The 19110-nt window shown below is 37.7% G+C and overlaps 1 protein-coding gene and 1 long non-coding RNA gene across 4 annotated transcripts; one reads left to right on the top strand and one right to left on the bottom strand.

The window, feature by feature from the left end:
- Positions 1 to 363: 363 nt before the first annotated feature.
- LOC135781196 (uncharacterized) lies at positions 364 to 6751 on the bottom strand. The gene is made up of 5 exons (XR_010545094.1): positions 6606 to 6751; positions 5764 to 5810; positions 4242 to 4288; positions 1715 to 1851; positions 364 to 485 (listed from the first exon to the last, which is right to left on the bottom strand). It is a non-coding gene; the product is annotated as an uncharacterized lncRNA (long non-coding RNA).
- Positions 6752 to 11643: 4892 nt separating this feature from the next.
- rag1 (recombination activating 1) lies at positions 11644 to 18833 on the top strand. Of its 3 annotated transcripts, none has more exons than XM_065292344.2 (4): positions 11644 to 11767; positions 12775 to 13095; positions 13786 to 14921; positions 16276 to 18833. In XM_065292344.2, exons 2-4 carry the CDS (start codon positions 12794 to 12796, stop codon positions 18021 to 18023), a joined length of 3186 nt encoding a protein of 1061 aa, XP_065148416.1. In that variant the 5' UTR covers positions 11644 to 11767; positions 12775 to 12793; the 3' UTR covers positions 18024 to 18833. The 3 variants fall into 3 exon arrangements, with proteins under 3 accessions (XP_065148416.1, XP_065148415.1, XP_073669468.1); XM_065292343.2 differs by lacking the exon at positions 11644 to 11767 and adding an exon at positions 11808 to 11918; XM_073813367.1 differs by lacking the exon at positions 11644 to 11767 and adding an exon at positions 11882 to 11918 and having other exon boundaries at positions 12772 to 13095.
- Positions 18834 to 19110: the final 277 nt, after the last annotated feature.

The raw sequence follows: 19110 nt of genomic DNA, 5'->3' as shown, positions 1-19110 counted from the left end.
CGGGTGCCTAAAGTGAGCCGGCACTGCCAGCACAGTGCCAGAATCACGCCAGCTAAAACTGTACACTCAGCCAAAACTGGCCAATGTCCGGGTGCTTAAAGTCAGCCGACACTGCCAGCAAAGTGCCAGAATCATGCCAGGTTAAACTGTACACTCAGACGAAACTAGCCCCAAATTTTTTTTTAAGTGTTTTTTCCACAAAACAATACTTTATAACCTTAGCCCTTAAGATGGCATGTACTTATCCCTTCTTAAAAAACTTTTATTATATTTAGTTAAAAAAAGTTAAACTGCACATAAGAAGTTCTATCCTCAATGTTTGTGATGCTTTTAATGTGTTAAGTGTCACACTTTACTTTAGGTGTTTAAAAAAGAAAGAAAAATATACAGTTTGTTTACATGTTTATTTGAAACATAACATTACATTAATAAAACATTAATAAACATCTGGACACTCCTCAAGTGTACCCTAAAAGAAGGAAAGACTGAGAGAAAAGAGATAAGAGGGGGAACAGAAAATGACTCATGGTTACTTCATCAGATAGACTGAAGGCATTAATGTTAAATTGGGTAAATGTTAAAGGAATAGTTCACCCTAAAATAAAAATTCTGTCATCATTTACTCATCCTCATGTTGTTTTAAAGGTAGGGTAACAGATTTGATCCTGAAAGATTTTTAGTTATGCTGGTTAAGAGGCTGTTTACACTTGGTATTAAGATGCGTGTTCACGTGCGCTCACCTCCTGTCTGTAAACAGCAAGAAAAGCAAACTTTTCTGCTGAATTGACAACCTGTACAGGAGCCACAAAACGAAAGGCATCTTTTATAACAACAACAGCAAAAACTGCCTGGATCAGCAAGAGCAAAAACCCAAATTAACATCTGTAACTTTACTGCTTTAGCACGAGATGCAAACAGCTGCAGGAGGCAAAGGGTCTGAAAGGGTCGTTGTTTATTTTGGTAAGGTAGGTACGCGATATGTTTGTATTGAGATGGATTCAGATATTCTACTTTGATGAAACGTTGTGTTGCTTATGAAATTTGTGTTTGTTTACGGATTAGCATAACGATATAGTTACTACGTCTACACAATCGAACGTGTGCTTAAACTAATTCTGATGTAAACCAGTTGTTTATGTTGGTTATTTTGGAAGTGTTATTCACTTTGTACTGCAAAGTTTTCTCACTGGTGAATGAGACATGAAATGTGACCGTCTGATCTGTGCATGTTCATGAAAGAGGCGTGACTTTGGATGGCGATTTGACTTAAGGGTGGGATCGTGATTTCATTACTAGGCGGCTACCGTTAGCATTTTTCAAAATGTGTTACCCTACCTTTAAACCTGTATGAATTTTTTCTGATGAACACAAAAGAAGATATTTAGAGTAATGATGGTAAACACACAGCAGATTGTAACCATTGACTTCCATAGAAGGAATAAAAAAATATGATGGAATTTAATGGGTATCGTCACCTGTGTGCTAACCATCATTTATCAAAATATTTTCTTCATCATATATCACAATACTTTCAAAATACTTTTTCCTACTATGGAAGTCAATGGTTACAATGTGCTGTGTTTTTACCATCATTACGCAAAACATCTTAATTTGTGTTCATCAGAAAAAATCATGCAGATTTAGAACAACATGAGGATGAGTAAATGATGAAAGAATATCTATTGAACTATCCCTTTAACAACAATTGAAATACCTTAAATTTGCTTGTTTTCAGGCCCGCTCTCTTATTCTTTTTGCATCTTTTTCAGATGCAAGCTGTAGAAGTTTTTACGAACTTTTCTACTTTACCATCTGGTGCACGAACAGTAGTTGAATTTCTTCTGACAGATTCTTGAAAAGAAACAAAATTATTTAATTAGGTAAATGCAAGCATGTTAGTTTAACCCTGGAGAACCCAAGAACCCTTCTCTTAGAATCAATTAACACTGGCCACATTTGACCCGTGGGTTCTCCAGGGTTAAATGTTACCTACAAGCTATTCTGCTTCAAAAACAATGACAGGTACTTTAGGGTGGAAGACTTATAGCTTCATAGATTAACATTGTAATGGCTTTATATACAGTGGCAAGAAAAAGTATGTGAATTTCACAGTTTTCTGAACAAATTTGTCATAAAATGCGATCTAAACTTTATCTAAGTCAAGGGCATTGATAAACATAATGGGGCGGTTTCCCGGACCAGGATTAGCTTAATCCAGAACTAGGCCTTAGTTTAATTAGGAAATATAATTAGTTTTAACAAACATGCCTTACTAAAAACATTACCTGTGTGCATTTTGAGGTAAAACAAAGGGCACTGATGTATTTTAAGATATGTAAGTGCAAGTTGTTTTCAGTTTGGAGAGCTCTTAAAACTGTTTAAGTCTAGGACTAGTCTAATCCCTGTCCGGGAAACCGCCCCAATGTGTCTAAAAATAATTACACAAAAACATTCAGATCTTTCATGTCTTTATTGAGAACTACCAAAAAACATCTTAGTGCTTGTGAAAAAAATGTGAACCCTTAATTGAATGACCTCAAAAAAGCCAATTGGAGTCAGGTTTTAGCACAGCTATGGCCCTATTGTTTTTTTCCCCAGATTCAGTTAAATTTCTCAAATTCCGTGTTTTTCGTTTTATTCTGGATTCTGGTTAAATTAAATTTCAGTAATCAAAAAGCACATCTTATTAACTGAAAACATAACAGAAAATTAGCAGATCCACCACTGCAGTGAATATACTGTACTGTATGAGTGTGCGACTGTGCGTTTCCACAAGGTGACGTGCCTGTTTACCAGCATGTATAGCTCGTATATGGTTCTCAGACACGAGGGCTCACTAAGTTTTCTTTCTTGTTTAAGTGAACATAAACAGCTGTATGTTTATCAGTATATTGAAGCAGTGCCGTCTTAAAGCTGTCTTGGGTGTTCAAAGCTGTCTTGAGTGTTCAATGTTCATTATACAAAGAAAATGAAAACCCCTCACTACTATTAACTGAATACATTTCACAGCTGCACATTTAATCCATACAGTGAGGACTGTGCAGTGTTTTATTTGTATTTATTGCTAAGGTTCATGTTAAAATCATGTTGACAGACAATTTCATAACTAATATATTTACATTTAATACAGATGCCTGAAAAGTAAAACAAGATGAGTATAGTATTATGATTAAGAGGAAATATTAAAAATTTGGTTGCTTTTCAGTAGCATTGTTGTAGTGACAGCCAAAATACATTGGCCTATATGTAATACACATGAGTAGTACAAAGTCCATTTCCTACTTTGCAAACTCGACACAACAGCAAAAAAACTAAACAAAAATGAGTGGAAGTGGCAACGAATATCCAAAGATGATAAATTGTGGACAAAAAGGTAGCACGAATTCCTTTATATGGAAGTGGTTTGGCTAGCTAAAAAACTGACGAGGCGCAGATTAAAATATAATGAACCCTCTTATTTTTGTGGCTTCAGTCATTGTTGGCATACTGTTTTAAAGCTGGAAGCATTAACAACTTACATCGAAATATATATCATTATCGTTCAATATAGATTTTTGCCATATTGCCCAGCCCTAGGCCGATGTATTTTGGCTGTCACTACAACAATGCTACTGACAAACAACCAAATCTTTTGTTTTTTTTATCATAACACTATACTCATCTTGTTTTACTTTTCAGGCATCTGTATTAAATGTAAAAATATTAGTTATTAGAATCTATGATTTAACATTAGCAATAAATACACACAAAACACTGCACAGTCCTCACTGTATGAATTAAATGTGCAGCTGCAAAAGTTGTTCAGTTAAGAAAACTGAGTGATTTTCATTTTTGGGTGGAAAGCACATTTCTGACACAGAAAGCAGTAGGCTACTGTCACTTTAAGACCCAGAACAGCTTTAAGACTGCACTGCTTTAATATACTGATACTGACACATCTAGCTGTTTATGTTCACTTAAACAAGAAAGAAAACTTAGTTTAGTGATCACGCATGTGTTGACTGCGTGCTGTGTGCGTGCTTTGCGAGCCCTCATGTCTGAGGAACAAATGTCAAGCGTGCGCGTTGTGGGAACGCTGAGTTGCACACTCATACAGAACAGTATATTCGATGCAGTGGTGGAGCTGCTACTTTTCTTCATTTTTTTTAAATTTGTGAATGTCCTGTAAATAATATATACTTTTTAAAGCGGTACGGATGTGTGCGTGGGCAAGGCGGACATGGAAAGAAAGTATACTGTACCTTTTCTGTCTGTTCTGTTCCAGCCTTTATTGGAACCTGCTAGTGCTCTGAAAAACACATGAAAGATCTGAATTTCTTGTGTAATAATTTTTAGACACATTATGTTATTTATGTATATTTATTCAGAAAACCATTACATTTACTTGCTAATGTATATATACATAAACATACAATACATATATAATATTGATGGCTCTTGCTTCGTTCTGAAACCCTAGATGGCAGTTTTCTTATCCTCGAACAAACTGTCATCACAAGGGCCATGTTTACATGCACAAAATTTTGTCAATCCGACTGAATTTAATCCGATGAAAGGTTACAACAATACAGTTTACATGCACCCTAAACATGTTTAAATGTTTGCACCTCAAAATGTTTGTTTTCATGTACATTTTATATAAACCGAACATCTGTGCAAGCGCACAGCCAGGGTTGGCAGCTTCACATATCAAAACCATCCCCATGGACATTCAAAATTAGCCCAAAAGCATCCCAATGACTTATCACAGCCCAAATACCAATAACTAATGAACAAAATCCTTTCATATCTGACCCGCAGAAAAAACAACTCGCAAAGACAGTTTAAACAGTAGCCCAAATCTGAACGAAAAAAAGAGAGGACTTGGCAATGCCACCCCAAAGCCAAACCAAAGCAAATAAGAGGTAAATATACGACGTGAACTTGAGCACAAATTTTCTGTGCACATGCACAATGTATTTTTGCATCCGACAAAATACTTCAATTCACGCATTTACATGCATACTTTTCTCCTGCTGATCGGATCACAGATTGGACTACACCACCCCTTTCAATACGATTCAAATTTGCATCCAATCTACCTCAATCGTATTGATTAAGGTTTTTACATGACGACTTTTTAATACGATTGAGCCATCAATACGATTACAAACTGATTAATTGGTTGCATGTAAACATAGCTACTAGAAACATAAGTACTAGAATAAGGGCACACCACTAAGGTAAAAAAAAAACGGTTACATGCCCAATTGTGCCAGTGTTGTATTATCGAGAAAGTTCATTATTATTTTTATACCTTTTTAAGCCTTGCCTATTTAAAATTGTAATATTTGCAAGATGCAGCAAAAGAGAACTCAATTTGGTTTTTAAGGGTTGTTTTGAGATTTTCAATGATATAAAAAAGTAAGTTTTCCTTACTCTTAATCACACACATCCACAGATAATTGTGTTTTCTCTACCATTATATTTATATTTCAAAATGACTGCAAATGCCAAATCCATAAACTGGAATTGTGATCTAATAAAATATCTTGTTATTATAGTTTACATAACAACGTTTACATATCAAAGTTTAGTTTAGACTACTTAATGTAAAGACTTTTTAAAGACTTGTTATTTGTAATATATATTTGTAGCCCTAAACAAATCCCTATCATACTTCAGGCCCCAATTGACCCCTCAGACAGTCCTGACATTAACAATGCAACAAAACTGATTCCCAAGAAATATCCATGCCCCGTCCAATATTGTACTTTTACTTACATTAATTCTTCAAATGAATTCTGTCCAAACTGATGATCTTGAGAAATCTAAATGTGACAAAAACAATCACAATAAGTTGTTAAGTTGTATAACAGACAGACAGATCATAGATACAAAATGTTGAGTAATAATTACATAATTAAGGTTCACTCATTTTCTACAAAGTATCTTTCAATAGATGAAATCGGTTATAATGCTGTGCAACAGTGAGGTGGAAATATTTTTACTGCAGGTGCACTTTAAGTAAAGAAGTTTAACTACCAGCTGTGTCCTGTAGCTGCAATGCTCTCTATTCTGTGAAATTTAAACGTTTTCTGTACCAGACAAAGTTATCCCGACCCTTGGTAAAAAAAATTACCTCAGTCAGCTGTATAATAGCGGAACTGGCTGAGGTGGCTATGAGTGTTTAGCAGAATAGCTTCACGATCCCTCAGTTACTCCCGCCTGCTGCATAGACTGCTGAGGCAAATCCTCAGACCAGTTTTATGAGTTGCGAAATATTATTTGTTTGTTTTGCTAAACGAAATATTACTGTTTAAATAAGTTCATTAAACTGAGCAGAGTTCATTTCTTATGTCCGAATTCTCCTTGTCAGATAAATTATAAAAATCGATTTTCTACTCAAATTTATCTAGAAAGACTTCAGTATTTTAATAATAAATTCAAATGCTAATTTACATATTTGTTGAAGCGGGATTGTGGTCATTTAAAAAATTACGTATACTATATCAGTCACACCAGTTTGTCCTTCTTTTAAATGAAGTTTACATATATCTAATATGTGCAGAGTATAAATATTTTATGAATTAAAATTATGTTAAATAACTTCCAAAAAGTCTTACCTCAGAGAAATTGCAGCAGACTTCATGCAGCAACAACCGTTAAAGCCCGGTAAATGTCGTCACTAGATGTCGCAGCTAGTGCGCATGTCTTGAAACAGCAGCAGTTCTTTTTCCAAAATAAAAGTTCCTTTAACCAGCTTTAATTGTCTAAAAATTGTAATCGATAAATTATAAATAGAAATGGTTTTATAATCTTTATGATCAAATTAGTTCAAATTCTGGAAAAGGGCTGAAAAATTGTAGTTGTAATAAAGTAAACAAATTGACAAGCTTTACAGCTTATTAATTTTTTTTTTATATTTTTATAAAATTTCAATTTAGTATTTGACCATTAATTAATACAATATATGTTTGTTGAAATATTACATACATAGAAAATATTTCAGTAGAAACTTAATAGCCCAGATACTAACATTCAATAGGCTAAAGGCACTTTATGCCTCTACAAACCTATTCTTAACATTAAAATATGCTTCTCCCCTTCCCTTATTTTATTAGGGAAAAATTTCTAAGCTTAACTTTTCCTCACACTACTTTTCACTTATTGACATAGGCTACCATTAATCAGGAAAACTAAAAAAACAATTATCAAAACATTAAATAGAAACAATTATATGCATATCAATTGTTAAATTAATATATTTTTATTAAAACAAACGTGAAATGTGAAAGCCAATATGTGGAAAATATGCCATTTGTCAGCCAAAATCGGACCAAATCCGCATATCCACAGCCTAGCCGAATCTGGCAACTTTTGCTGGGCCAGTGCTGGCTTAATGCTGGTAAGCCGCAGCCAGAACACAGCCGTGTGCGCCGACACTCAGCCGGATCTGGCCCGAATGCACTGGCTACCTGGGCAGAAATGCTTATTGCATTAATTTTTAAAAGTGTGCGAGGTCCGTGCACGTCCTCCGCTAGCAACACACAAATAGCTAAAAGCCAAGCGCCTAAACGAGCATTATATTAATGACGTTGAGTTTATTGTTTTTATTAATTTATATTCACAAAACTTATCAACAAAACATCGATTAAAATTAAGAGACAAATTATCTGAAACGAAATTCATTTTAAAGTAGCAAACAAAACTTACATTAAACTGGAAAATAATGTCTGACCCATTACAATTCTCCCTTCATATTGGCCTTTGCAACGCCTATATGGCATTTAAAATTACAGTCTATCTTTCATAAGCTAACTACATTTAAACAAAACATAAACACATTAAACCCAACAATACTCAAACATTCATATAAAACAGACATTATCTATAAGGATACATGTTAAAACTATCCGATATAGCGTTTATAATAGCTGGTTGGTAGATGTTTACTATTTTTGGCAAAACCTCCGTAACAAACCAACATTTACATGAATAAAATAATTTTTACTTTGAAAATGATGCGCTGTCACGTTAACATCAGCTGTTCGTTTACATAAGACTCCGTCTATGTTCATTTACACTCAGAGCAACGTCTGAGTTCTCAAACTAAAACGGGGTCTTCAGCGTTTGCGAACGAATCCGTTTATGAGGGTCGAAAACGGTGATGTAGTGTAGATGAAAGGCGTAAACGTAGCAAAAGTAACGCGTTTTAAAGGATAAACGCATTAATGTAAACATAGCCGAAGAGTCTTATCAAAAAAGAAAGAAAGAAAGAAAGAAAGAAAGGAAGAAAGAAAGGGAAGAATACTTGTAAAAACTGGTATTTTGTGTGACCTTTTCATTTTCATCAGTTTATAGACTTGGCTATTATGACTTGGCCGAGAGCAAACTGCCTTTTGCATTAAAATCACTTTCCTTCCCATTATCACACAATATATTTATTCTCTCTCTCTCTCTTTCTCTCTCTCTCTCTCTCTCTCTCTCTCTCTCTCTCTCTCTCTCTCTCTCTCTCTCTCTCTCTCTCTCTCTCTCTTTTGCTCTCTTTTTTCCCTTTCTCCCCTCATCTGTAAACTTATTTAATGTTCACTAGTGCTGTATTACAGTCAGTGATGTATTTGGTTGTTTCTTTGCAGAAACAATGGCCTTCTGATCATTTTCTGCCTATGAAACTTCCTCTCGCTGTGTGTTTAATGAATAGTCTGACTGATCCTGCCCTGCATTGAGAAGTCCAGCTAAGAAAGGGTCCGTACAAATACGCAAGACCGATTACAGCACAGCGATTGTTAAGCAAATTTGCCCTTAATTTACGTATCAACAAATCAATCCCTATAATTCATGCTGATGGTAAAAACAGTTCTCAGTGGGACATTTAACACGAACGTTCATTAAAGTGTTACAAAGAAATGCCCTCAGAATTTACTAAAAGTCTAATTTGTTCAAAATAGCCATTTTTTTATTACAAATGTGAAACTGTCCAAATACTTCAGAATTCAGAGTTTATAGAGGATTGTTTTTAGTGTTTTTAATGGATCTGATCTGATGTTCCACTGGCTGATGTTTTTTTAAACAGGATATTAAATAGCAGAGCTGCAACATGTTGGTTTGGACCACCTGCTGAAGATGGGTTTCAGAGATTGCAAAGAAAACAGCAGGGGGATACTTAGTTTGTATATATGCTTTGTATTGACATGGTTATGATAGAGAATGCGTATCTGTGTCATATGAACAGTTTAGTTTGCTTTATGTGTGTGTGTGCTGTGTGTGTGTGTGCTGTCTAGGTCTAAAACACACAGCATTTCTGTTCAAAACCTGCTGAGTTACAAAATTTATAGTTTATATTGTCTATACATGTGATTTTTTTTTCAGATATGAATGTTTCCAAAACATAAACCGGCACCACTTAGTTACACATACCTCTTTCTTACACAATTAAATGTATATAAATGTACATTTAATTTATAGCAGTGTTTAGTTTTTCTCTGAATGTAGAGATTAAAGTGTAAATAAAGAGGAGGAATATATTTCTATAATCAAATATATAGAATATATAACATATCGATTTTTTCTTTAGTTTAACCTCTCCTGCTTTGCAGCATAATTTAAATTTGTTAAATTAAATTGTTAAACGTTTTTTTTTAAAAAATGCAATGGAATATGCGGGATATTTATGCAATTTTATGGATTGAAATTGCGGGAACTTGCCAAAAGTGCAGGAACTTGCAAAAACTGAAGCTTTTCATTGATGTTTATGTCGCGTAATTACATCACTTCCTAACATTTCCAAAGCAACAGTGGACATGGCTGCGCATGTGTAAAGTAAATGCAAAAATTTTCCACTTTCTGCTAAGATATATAGGACTTTTTGCTATAAAAAATGCGGGGATTATGAAATCATGCAAGCCCGCATATTTTGCGAGCAGAAATCTGCACTTTATTCAGCGAAAGTGTGGCGTATTTAAAAAATGCAGCCACCGCATAAATATGCGGACTTTGGCTGATTATGCATTGAATCGTGCGATCACATAATCGCATTTTTCTGGAGGGACTGAGACTTCGGCGAGCCTGAATTTAAAAGAGTCCCCTACTCACATGCTTAACCAATTAACATTGGCTAAATTTGACCTGTGGGTTTTCCAGGATTAAATTGATCCAGAAAACACTTTACATTTTAAAACAGGGGTTGTCACGACCTGGTCTCTCTATTTCTTGTCTCATCCGAGTTTGAGGGATTAGGTTGTGACAGTACGTGTCTGCCCTGAGAGAGTTGTGTGACATGCCCTTCCGCGGTACACGTTTCTCTCAGGGTTCGTGAATTGTTTCCCGCTCCCTTATGTTTGATTAGCTTCAGGTGTTTGTTGTTTAGAAATCCCTATTTAATGTCCTTCTGTCCTGTCCTCCGTGCGTTGGTATTATTCTATGTTCCTTGCCAAAGTTCCCAGTGTTATTCCTGTTCCTAGTCTTTATTCCTGTTCCTAGTCTTATGTAGTTTATGTAGTTAGTGTTTCCAGTGTTTATGTTAATCAGTTTAGTTCTTGTGTTTATCATTGTACTGTTTTACCCCCTCGTGGGTGTTTTGGTTTTTATATTAAATTATTCTTTATTTAAGTCTGCGTTTGGGTTTTCCTGTCTTCCCCGTGTACCGTGTCGTGACAGGGGTGAAATAATTCATATGTATTTGTATTGTATTTGTAAATAATCTCATAATAAACACAAATAAAAAGTCATATTTTTATTATCTTTAATTAAGTAATTTGAAGAGGAAGTCAGACCTTATGTTGTTTTATGTAATATAAATGCAAAATTAATAGGACTGGTAAGAAGGCAGCCTTGCTAAGGTATGCATGTCTAGTTTTGTGCTCCACAACTATATGAAATATGAAATATATATATTTAAATAAATGTGATTTGGTCCCATCGGTGGGACTGCAGTGTTGAAGAGGTTAAATAGCAACAATACAGCTTTCACAATATATGGGCAAGTTAATATTTAGAAATAAGATCCTTTTTAAATACTTTACCTCAGTTTTTGTAAGAAATGTTGAAACAATTGTGTTATAAGCTACACCAATTCATCACAAGTCAAGATCTAAAATAGTAAATTGAAATTACTAGTGGAGCCAATTAAACATTATTTCCAGATTCGAGATTTTAGTTTTGTCACATAGGCTACTCATATTATATGGATAGCAGTGAAATAAACATGAAGATCAAAAATGTTTTCTCAGATTGCAAATGTTGCAATGCAAAAATTAGATTAACAGTAAGTCAAATACCAATAAAAAGGATGGCGTCATCTTAAATTTGATTATACTTTAAATTAAAGGCGGACAAAAATCTGTACTTCAATATTTGTTCCAAGCCTTTTTTAAGTTTTTATCTTAAAAAAATCTTATTTAGGTTGTAATTATGTAAGATAAACATTTATCCCCTCAGATTCTGATCTGAGGATGATTTGTCTTCTGGAAGATAGAAGAAACCTCTCATATGTTGTATAATATTGATGCATGAGTGTGTATGTGTTTGTATGTGGTTAACCCCCCTCCCAAAATCCTCCCTGACTCTCAGGTGCTAAAATGTGGCAGTTGAAGGCCTCACAGAGAGGTATAAATAGGACCGTCTTCCCATGGAGAGACACAGTCTTTTATTGGAGCTCCAAGCGTCTGAGATCCAAAGACTTGATGACAGACAGCAGCACGGCGAAAAAACACACACCAGGCTTCCCCTGCGCCCCCATGCAGAAAAGCCTCAGGGGAGAATTTGCCAGCTGAGCTTCAACAACAAGGTAGGACAAACCCAGCTGACTGCCAGACTGACTGCTCTCAGCTGTTTGTGTGTCTCAATAGTTCACTTCAGACATGAAAGCTGGAAAGACCCAGGGTGCAATGATATACAGAAAGAACAGGCCAGCATGCGCTCGCTATGGGAGTGTTATGGTAAGCGCTTGTACATTTATTGATCAGATCGGGGACTTTACGTTCTTATCGGATAGGTTGTTTTGAGACTGTGAGGGTTTGACAGCAGCTGCTAGACCAACTATAGGATGACCCCCACTAAATAAACCAAATGTGGGATAAGTAGTAAGTTTGTTTGGGACAATGTGGGACATTGAAAGATTACCTTAAACTGTGATATGGTAATGGCATAAAAATATTTGTACAGTATTCTGGCTTTTAGCAATACTTTCAGTACTTCAAGAACACACCAGCTGATTTAAAAAATGCAGGCTACAGATTTTCTCCTTCTCTGTTAAATGCCAACAAGCTGTTCTTCGGACTCAAACCTTCCATTTTAGAACAGAGATGACTATTATAACTGATTGACAGCTCTAGAGGTGTCCATTTAGCAAACTCAAGGTACCTGAGAAGGGAGAGCTGGAAAAAAATGAAATGAAAACTAAAGATGAGGGATTGGAAAAAGGACATGGCCAGTCCCTGAGCGGGGGCGTTGGGTAGAAGAGAAATTAAGTTTTCAGCCGTGGATCGATTCCCGAACGCTCGTCTCATGCATTTTACAGAGGCGCTAAATGCCACTTACGGTATAATGCTGTACTCTGGGTCACACCAAAGCTCTTCCGTTTGGGCTGGGATTTCACAATGCTTTCAACAAACCGCTCATGTACACTTGTGTAAATCTCTCTGATTGTGTGGTGGCTTTGGAAATAAAGTTGTTTTGCACTTCTTTTGTGGATTTGAGAGCTTTTTCTTTAACACCTATATTCCCCAGCGGTAGTCTTGTGATTCATAAATTAATCTCATTGCTTCTCGCTTTCTTATTTTGTTCTGAAAGCAGCACAGACTAAACCGACGCCATGGAAAAAGAGAGGTGGAGTTCTGAGGACGCTCCCAGAGCTTCAATGCCAGACGAGCTCTCTCATCCGAAGTTCTCCGAATGGAAATTTAAGCTCTTTCGGGTCAAGTCCATGGAGAAAGCCCCGCTCCCGAATGAAGCACAGGTGGAGAAGGAGAACCTGGCTGAGGTAGAGATGGTGGGCTCACCGGGCAGTGTAATGAAGCTTTGCTTTGGAGGCAAGAGTAAGGAGAACGTGGAAGGAGCTCGGGGGAGAGTGGACCTTAAACTGCAGGAGATTGATAATCATATGAATCTACTGAAGTGAGTGAACAACGCAGTAAAGACAAATCTGTTCCTCTGGACAGCAGTAGTGAAATAAAGATTAGAAAGAAACTTTAGCTTAAGATTCAGTTTTTCTCCTGAGAAAATAAAGACCATAGTAATTTCAATGTGTCTGCCATAAAGTTTTAGAAGAGATCTTAATGTCATTAACTGTAATAAGTCTGAAAAAACACACTTTTAAAATCAAAATGTAATCTTCATTAAAACTGAGAGAAAAAAGCTTAGGAGATCGAATGAAATGCATCCACTTTGTCTAAGATGTTTCTCCTAAAATTGCATGAAGAAATAGATACCAGCGATACAATTATGGAAATACATAAAGATTATATAAAAGTATAAAACAAATGTGTGTATCTGGTTTTAATAGTTTTCACATTGAAATCTTCAACAATATTGATTTCGGATTGTAGACTTGGCTCAGTTTGTGACATTATTGAGATCTTTTCTGAAACCATGTGGGATTTCTGGGTCTTTTTTTCAAGAGAAATATTTGAGACTCAAGACTTAAGTTTCCATTTGCTTCTGTCTAGGAGAAACAACTGTAACTGAGATTATTGATTCAACCCCTGGGGTTTTAATGTTGCAAGCTATTATTCATCTGAAGAGTTTGGACATGTGTCCTTGTTTGTCATATTTAAGTTGCTTAGCTTTTACTTTTGCCCTTTGCAGAAGTCTGTGTCGCCTGTGTGGCCTGGCAATACGTAAGGCTAAAGGTCCAGCGCACGAGATTCAAGGAGACTTGGAAGAATCCAGCAGATGTGCTTTGCGCAGGATGGGCTGCAAATTTGCCACCTGGCCGGAGGTCATCTCGAAGGTTTTCAAGGTGGACGTTACAACCGACATGGAGACGGTTCATCCTTCCCTGTTCTGTCACCGCTGTTGGTCTGCTGCCATGAGGGGTGGAGGTTTCTGTACCTTCACCAGGACCACGATCCCGAACTGGGAACCCCACACCTCCCATTGCAACATCTGCTTCCCCAGGAAGACCTCGTTCAGGCGGATGGGAAGGAAGCGAGTCAAGCTGCTAAAAGGTTCACACGGCCTTTCAAAGAGAATCAAACGTGACTCCCCAACTTCTTCAGGTGTCAATAAATTGTGGAGGCATGCGCCGGAGAATCTCGGGACAACGGGAGGGAAGGAATGGCTTAAACCATCATTTCAGAGAGGACAGTGGGTAAAAAGCATCACACACTGTCAGAAAGATCATTTGAGCACTAAGCTTGTACCTCAAGAACTCCCAGTGGACCTGATGTGTGCTTTCACCTGCCAAGTGTGTGATCACTTGCTTTCTGACCCAGTCCAGTCACCGTGTCAACACCTGTTCTGCCGTCTCTGCATTGTAAAGTACAGTCATGCTTTGGGTCCGAACTGTCCCACCTGCAACCAGCACCTGAACCCATCTCACTTGACCAGACCGGCAAAGTTCTTCCTCACCACCCTCAACTCTCTACCTCTTCTATGCCCCAGCGAGGGGTGTGAGGAATGGGTCAGATTGGACTCCTTTAGAGAACACTGCCTCAACCACTACCATGCCAAAGAGTCCCAAGAAGAGCAAACGCCTTCGGAGAAGAACTTAGACAGTTACCTGCCGGTCAACAAGGGCGGGCGTCCTCGGCAACACCTGCTGTCGCTGACCCGTCGAGCCCAAAAGCACCGACTGAGGGACTTGAAGAACCATGTGAAGATATTCGCCGATAAGGAAGAAGGTGGAGATGTGAAGTCGGTCTGTTTGACGCTCTTTCTTCTGGCGCTGAGAGCTGGGAATGAACATAAACAGGCAGATGAGCTGGAAGCCACTATGCAAGGTAATGCCAAGAAGCATATCACACACAGTACAGTATGTGACTGTCAAAGCGGTCGCACAAATTCAACTAGAAAGAACAGATAATTAAATATTGATTTATTCCGCTTAAGGGTCACTAAGAGTAAGAATTCAGTGGCCACAAAAAGTATTAAGACATTTAAAGACGTTTTATATAATTAAAAAATGGCCTCCGGGTGATCAAACCAAAATTAGCAAAGTTTTAAGTAAAACATTTCAAAGAAATTCTTTGAACCCATGACTTTTGTGTTACTACTGTGATGCTCTACCACTTTAGCCACAAGATCAACATCAGAGGATCTGACTTCATACATCATTAAAAATGACTGTATATAAACACCTACAATTATTATCATCTTATTGCTATCATTTTATTCACCTGTTCACTTTTCCTAAGCTTTAACATGTTATTTTACACTGTTATGTTTTTATTTATCACTAACAGATGCGTAAAGCGAATTGGGCATGTCCAAGATGTTCCTATGACACAAAATGAATTCATTATTTGGCTGTATGCCTGACTGTCAAAATGTAAATAGATTCTTCACCATGCTGTTAAACGTGCGAGTGCACATGTGAGACTCTTTTACACAATAACAATTCTTGTAAAGCGCCTGTTAGGATGAAAACAACATCAGTAGGCCTTGTATCTGCAAATGATACAGATACTGTTTTCAAGCCCCAGGGGAACCGGGCCCAGCTGGTGTCTGTTTTCATCAGCAGCCAATAGATCACTATCTCCAGCCCAGCTGAGTCACCTCTCATCTAACTTAAACATTAATCATCGTACTCATCTACCACAATTAGGAAGATTCAGGATTCTAGAAATTACTAAAACTCATTTGGTTGGGGAATCTCGAGAGTCCTGTCATGGTTAATATTTAATTCCAAAATTATAATAAAGAGTGAGATTTTACATATTTTGCACGAAGAGTTTATTATTATTGTCATTGATGATCCTCATTACATCAATATAGTACAATTTAGTTATTTAAAGGTGCCTTAGAATGATATTTACCTAGGCATGGATTAGTTCTGTACATGGTAATGACATATTGTGAGCATCAAATAGGATTGTTTGCTCCTTCTTATGTAAACCTTGTGCATGCAAAAAACCACTGGAAAACAGACCAATCTCGACATAACAACAACTGTTACATCTTGCAAGTTTTGAACATGTAATCAAATTCTAGTGAATTCCTCATAACTGGATTATATTGGGTCTAGCTAACCTAGAGAGGGAACTGACAGCTTGCTGGGTGTTGTCCACAGTTTAAAAAATTCATTGTGTATTTCTGATTCCATCTCACGCTGTTTTCCTTCTGTTTCCCACCTAGGCAGAGGATTCGGTCTCCATCCTGCTGTGTGTTTAGCTATAAGGGTCAATACCTTTCTCAGCTGCAGTCAATACCACAAGATGTACCGCACTGTCAAGGCTACAAGCGGGCGCCAGATATTTCAGCCTCTGCACACCCTTCGCAATGCTGAGAAAGAGCTTCTTCCAGGCTACCACCAGTTTGAATGGCAGCCAGCTCTGAAAAATGTTTCCACCTCCTGGGATGTGGGAATCATCGATGGCCTCTCGGGTTGGACTTCCTCCGTGGATGATGTCCCTGCGGACACCATCGCAAGAAGATTCCGCTATGATGTGGCACTAGTTTCTGCTTTAAAAGACTTAGAGGAGGACATCATGGAGGGGTTGAGAGAGAGGGGCCTGGATGACAGCACGTGCACCTCTGGTTTTACCGTGGTGGTAAAGGAATCGTGTGACGGTATGGGAGATGTTAGCGAGAAGCATGGATCTGGCCCAGCGGTGCCTGAAAAGGCAGTAAGGTTTTCCTTTACAATCATGTCCATTTCCATTCGAGCTGAAGGTGAGGAGGACGCCATCACGATCTTCCAAGAACAGAAGCCAAACTCGGAGCTCTCCTGCAGACCTCTGTGTCTCATGTTTGTGGACGAGTCAGACCACGAAACCCTCACGGCTATCTTGGGACCAGTGGTGGCAGAGCGGAAAGCCATGCTGGAAAGTCGGCTGATTCTCTCTGTTGGCGGTTTGTTACGTTCCTTTAGGTTTTTCTTCCGAGGCACAGGCTACGATGAGAAGATGGTACGTGAAATGGAAGGCCTAGAGGCTTCTGGTTCCACGTATGTGTGTACTCTCTGTGATTCAACTCGAGCCGAGGCTTCTCAGAACATGGTGCTGCATTCCATCACACGCTGCCACGGTGAAAACCTTGAGCGTTACGAAATCTGGAGGACAAATCCCTTCTCAGAATCAGCCGATGAACTCCGTGACCGGGTCAAAGGTGTTTCTGCCAAGCCTTTCATGGAGACTCAGCCCACCCTGGATGCCTTGCACTGTGACATAGGAAACGCAACCGAATTCTACAAAATCTTTCAGGATGAGATCGGCGAGGTCTTCTTGCAGAGCAATCCGAGTCGAGAGGAGCGCCGACGCTGGCGTTCAGCCCTGGACAAGCAGCTGAGGAAGAAACTAAAGCTCAAGCCTGTGATGAGAATGAACGGAAACTTCGCCCGCAAACTGATGACACGTGAAGCCGCGGAGGCGGTCTGCGAGCTTATTCCTTCTGAGGAACGTCGCGAGGCTCTGTTGAAGCTGATGGATCTCTACCTCCAGATGAAGCCCGTGTGGAGGTCCACCTATCCTTCACGAGACTGCCCAGACCAACTTTGTCAATATAGCTACAATTCGCAGCAGTTCGCAGATCTCCTTTCAACTACATTCAAGTACCGTTACGATGGAAAAATCACCAACTACCTACATAAGACTCTAGCCCATGTTCCCGAGATCATTGAGAGAGATGGGTCGATCGGAGCGTGGGCCAGCGAAGGAAACGAGTCCGGGAACAAACTGTTTCGTCGTTTTCGTAAAATGAACGCGAGGCAGTCGAAAACCTTTGAACTTGAAGATGTACTGAAACACCACTGGTTGTACACCTCAAAGTATCTACAGAAATTTATGGAGGCTCACAAGAATTCAGCTAAAGCTTTGCAGGCCACAATCAACCCAGAAGAGATCCCAGAAGAAGTAGACCTGGATCTTGAAATCCCAGATTTTTAAGTCATTTATTAAATAAGTAAATAAATGATTTCCTTTGATTGACTTTCTTTAATGCACATTCATTTCTTGCTAATGAAAATATTAAGTAAATTACTTTATTTCTTGAGAGATGCAATATCAGGTGTGATAGTTGTATTGTTTACTTGATCTTTTTTTTCTTGAAGCTCTACATAAAAGCGAGCAAATTTGTTTCATGGCAGAGATAAAATTGTATAGGAAGGGTTATTTCTTCTCCCCAGCTTTTACAGGCAAATGTTCTGTGTTTTATTTCTTGCTGCTTGTGAAATATGGGGGAGTTTATTGTATTGTGACACTTCCATGAATTCATACAGAAGGGTTATTTATGAAAACATAGGAGGCAACTGTAAGTCACTGCATGAAATTGCGTTAAAGAAGCCGCACATTTATGATGGATATATTAATATATCACCAAAGACAAAAACAAAATGTAATTAGAAACTAGGTTACAGGAAGCATTGAGATGATTTTATCATCACAATATTCTGATGGTGATCCACTGGGCCACAAAGAATTCTGAAGGACACTTTATTACAGTATTTGCACATGCATGTTAATCCTCTCATGTTATCTACCTCAGTCTTCAATCCTACAGTTACCAAAGGACATTTGCACCACCTCATTGACACAAACACTTGATTTATATCAGATTTACTTTCTTTATGATTTTGTGTAACCGTACACCTCATAAAATTTTACCTCATTTTATTAATGATGAATTTGTTAGTACTAGTTTTTCCATTTCATTGCATTTACTGTACATTGAGATGATTTAATTGACTTTTTTACTTTATGATTTAAAATCTTTTGACTTGATTTAATTGATTTCTTTGATATCCTACACATGGGTAATTAAAATGCTTGTATTTGTTTTAGTAACTTTGGGTACTCCTGCTATCTTCAGGAGTTCCTTGTTACCCAAAGATCTCGTAATTACAGAAAAGTGTAAAACTAAGTAAAATCTTGCAAGATTGCCTTTTATATGATTTCCATTAAAATTACTGTAATGTTTGCATTGCAATGTTCCAATGTTCCTTAATAAAATTTTGTAGACTTGCACAATGACTCT

This window comes from Paramisgurnus dabryanus, chromosome 23 (genome assembly GCF_030506205.2).
Source record: "Paramisgurnus dabryanus chromosome 23, PD_genome_1.1, whole genome shotgun sequence".
NCBI classification, from domain to species: Eukaryota; Metazoa; Chordata; class Actinopteri; order Cypriniformes; family Cobitidae; genus Paramisgurnus; species Paramisgurnus dabryanus.
The sequence above is the reverse complement of the archived record's forward strand: the minus strand, read 5'-3'. Positions and strand labels throughout refer to the sequence as shown.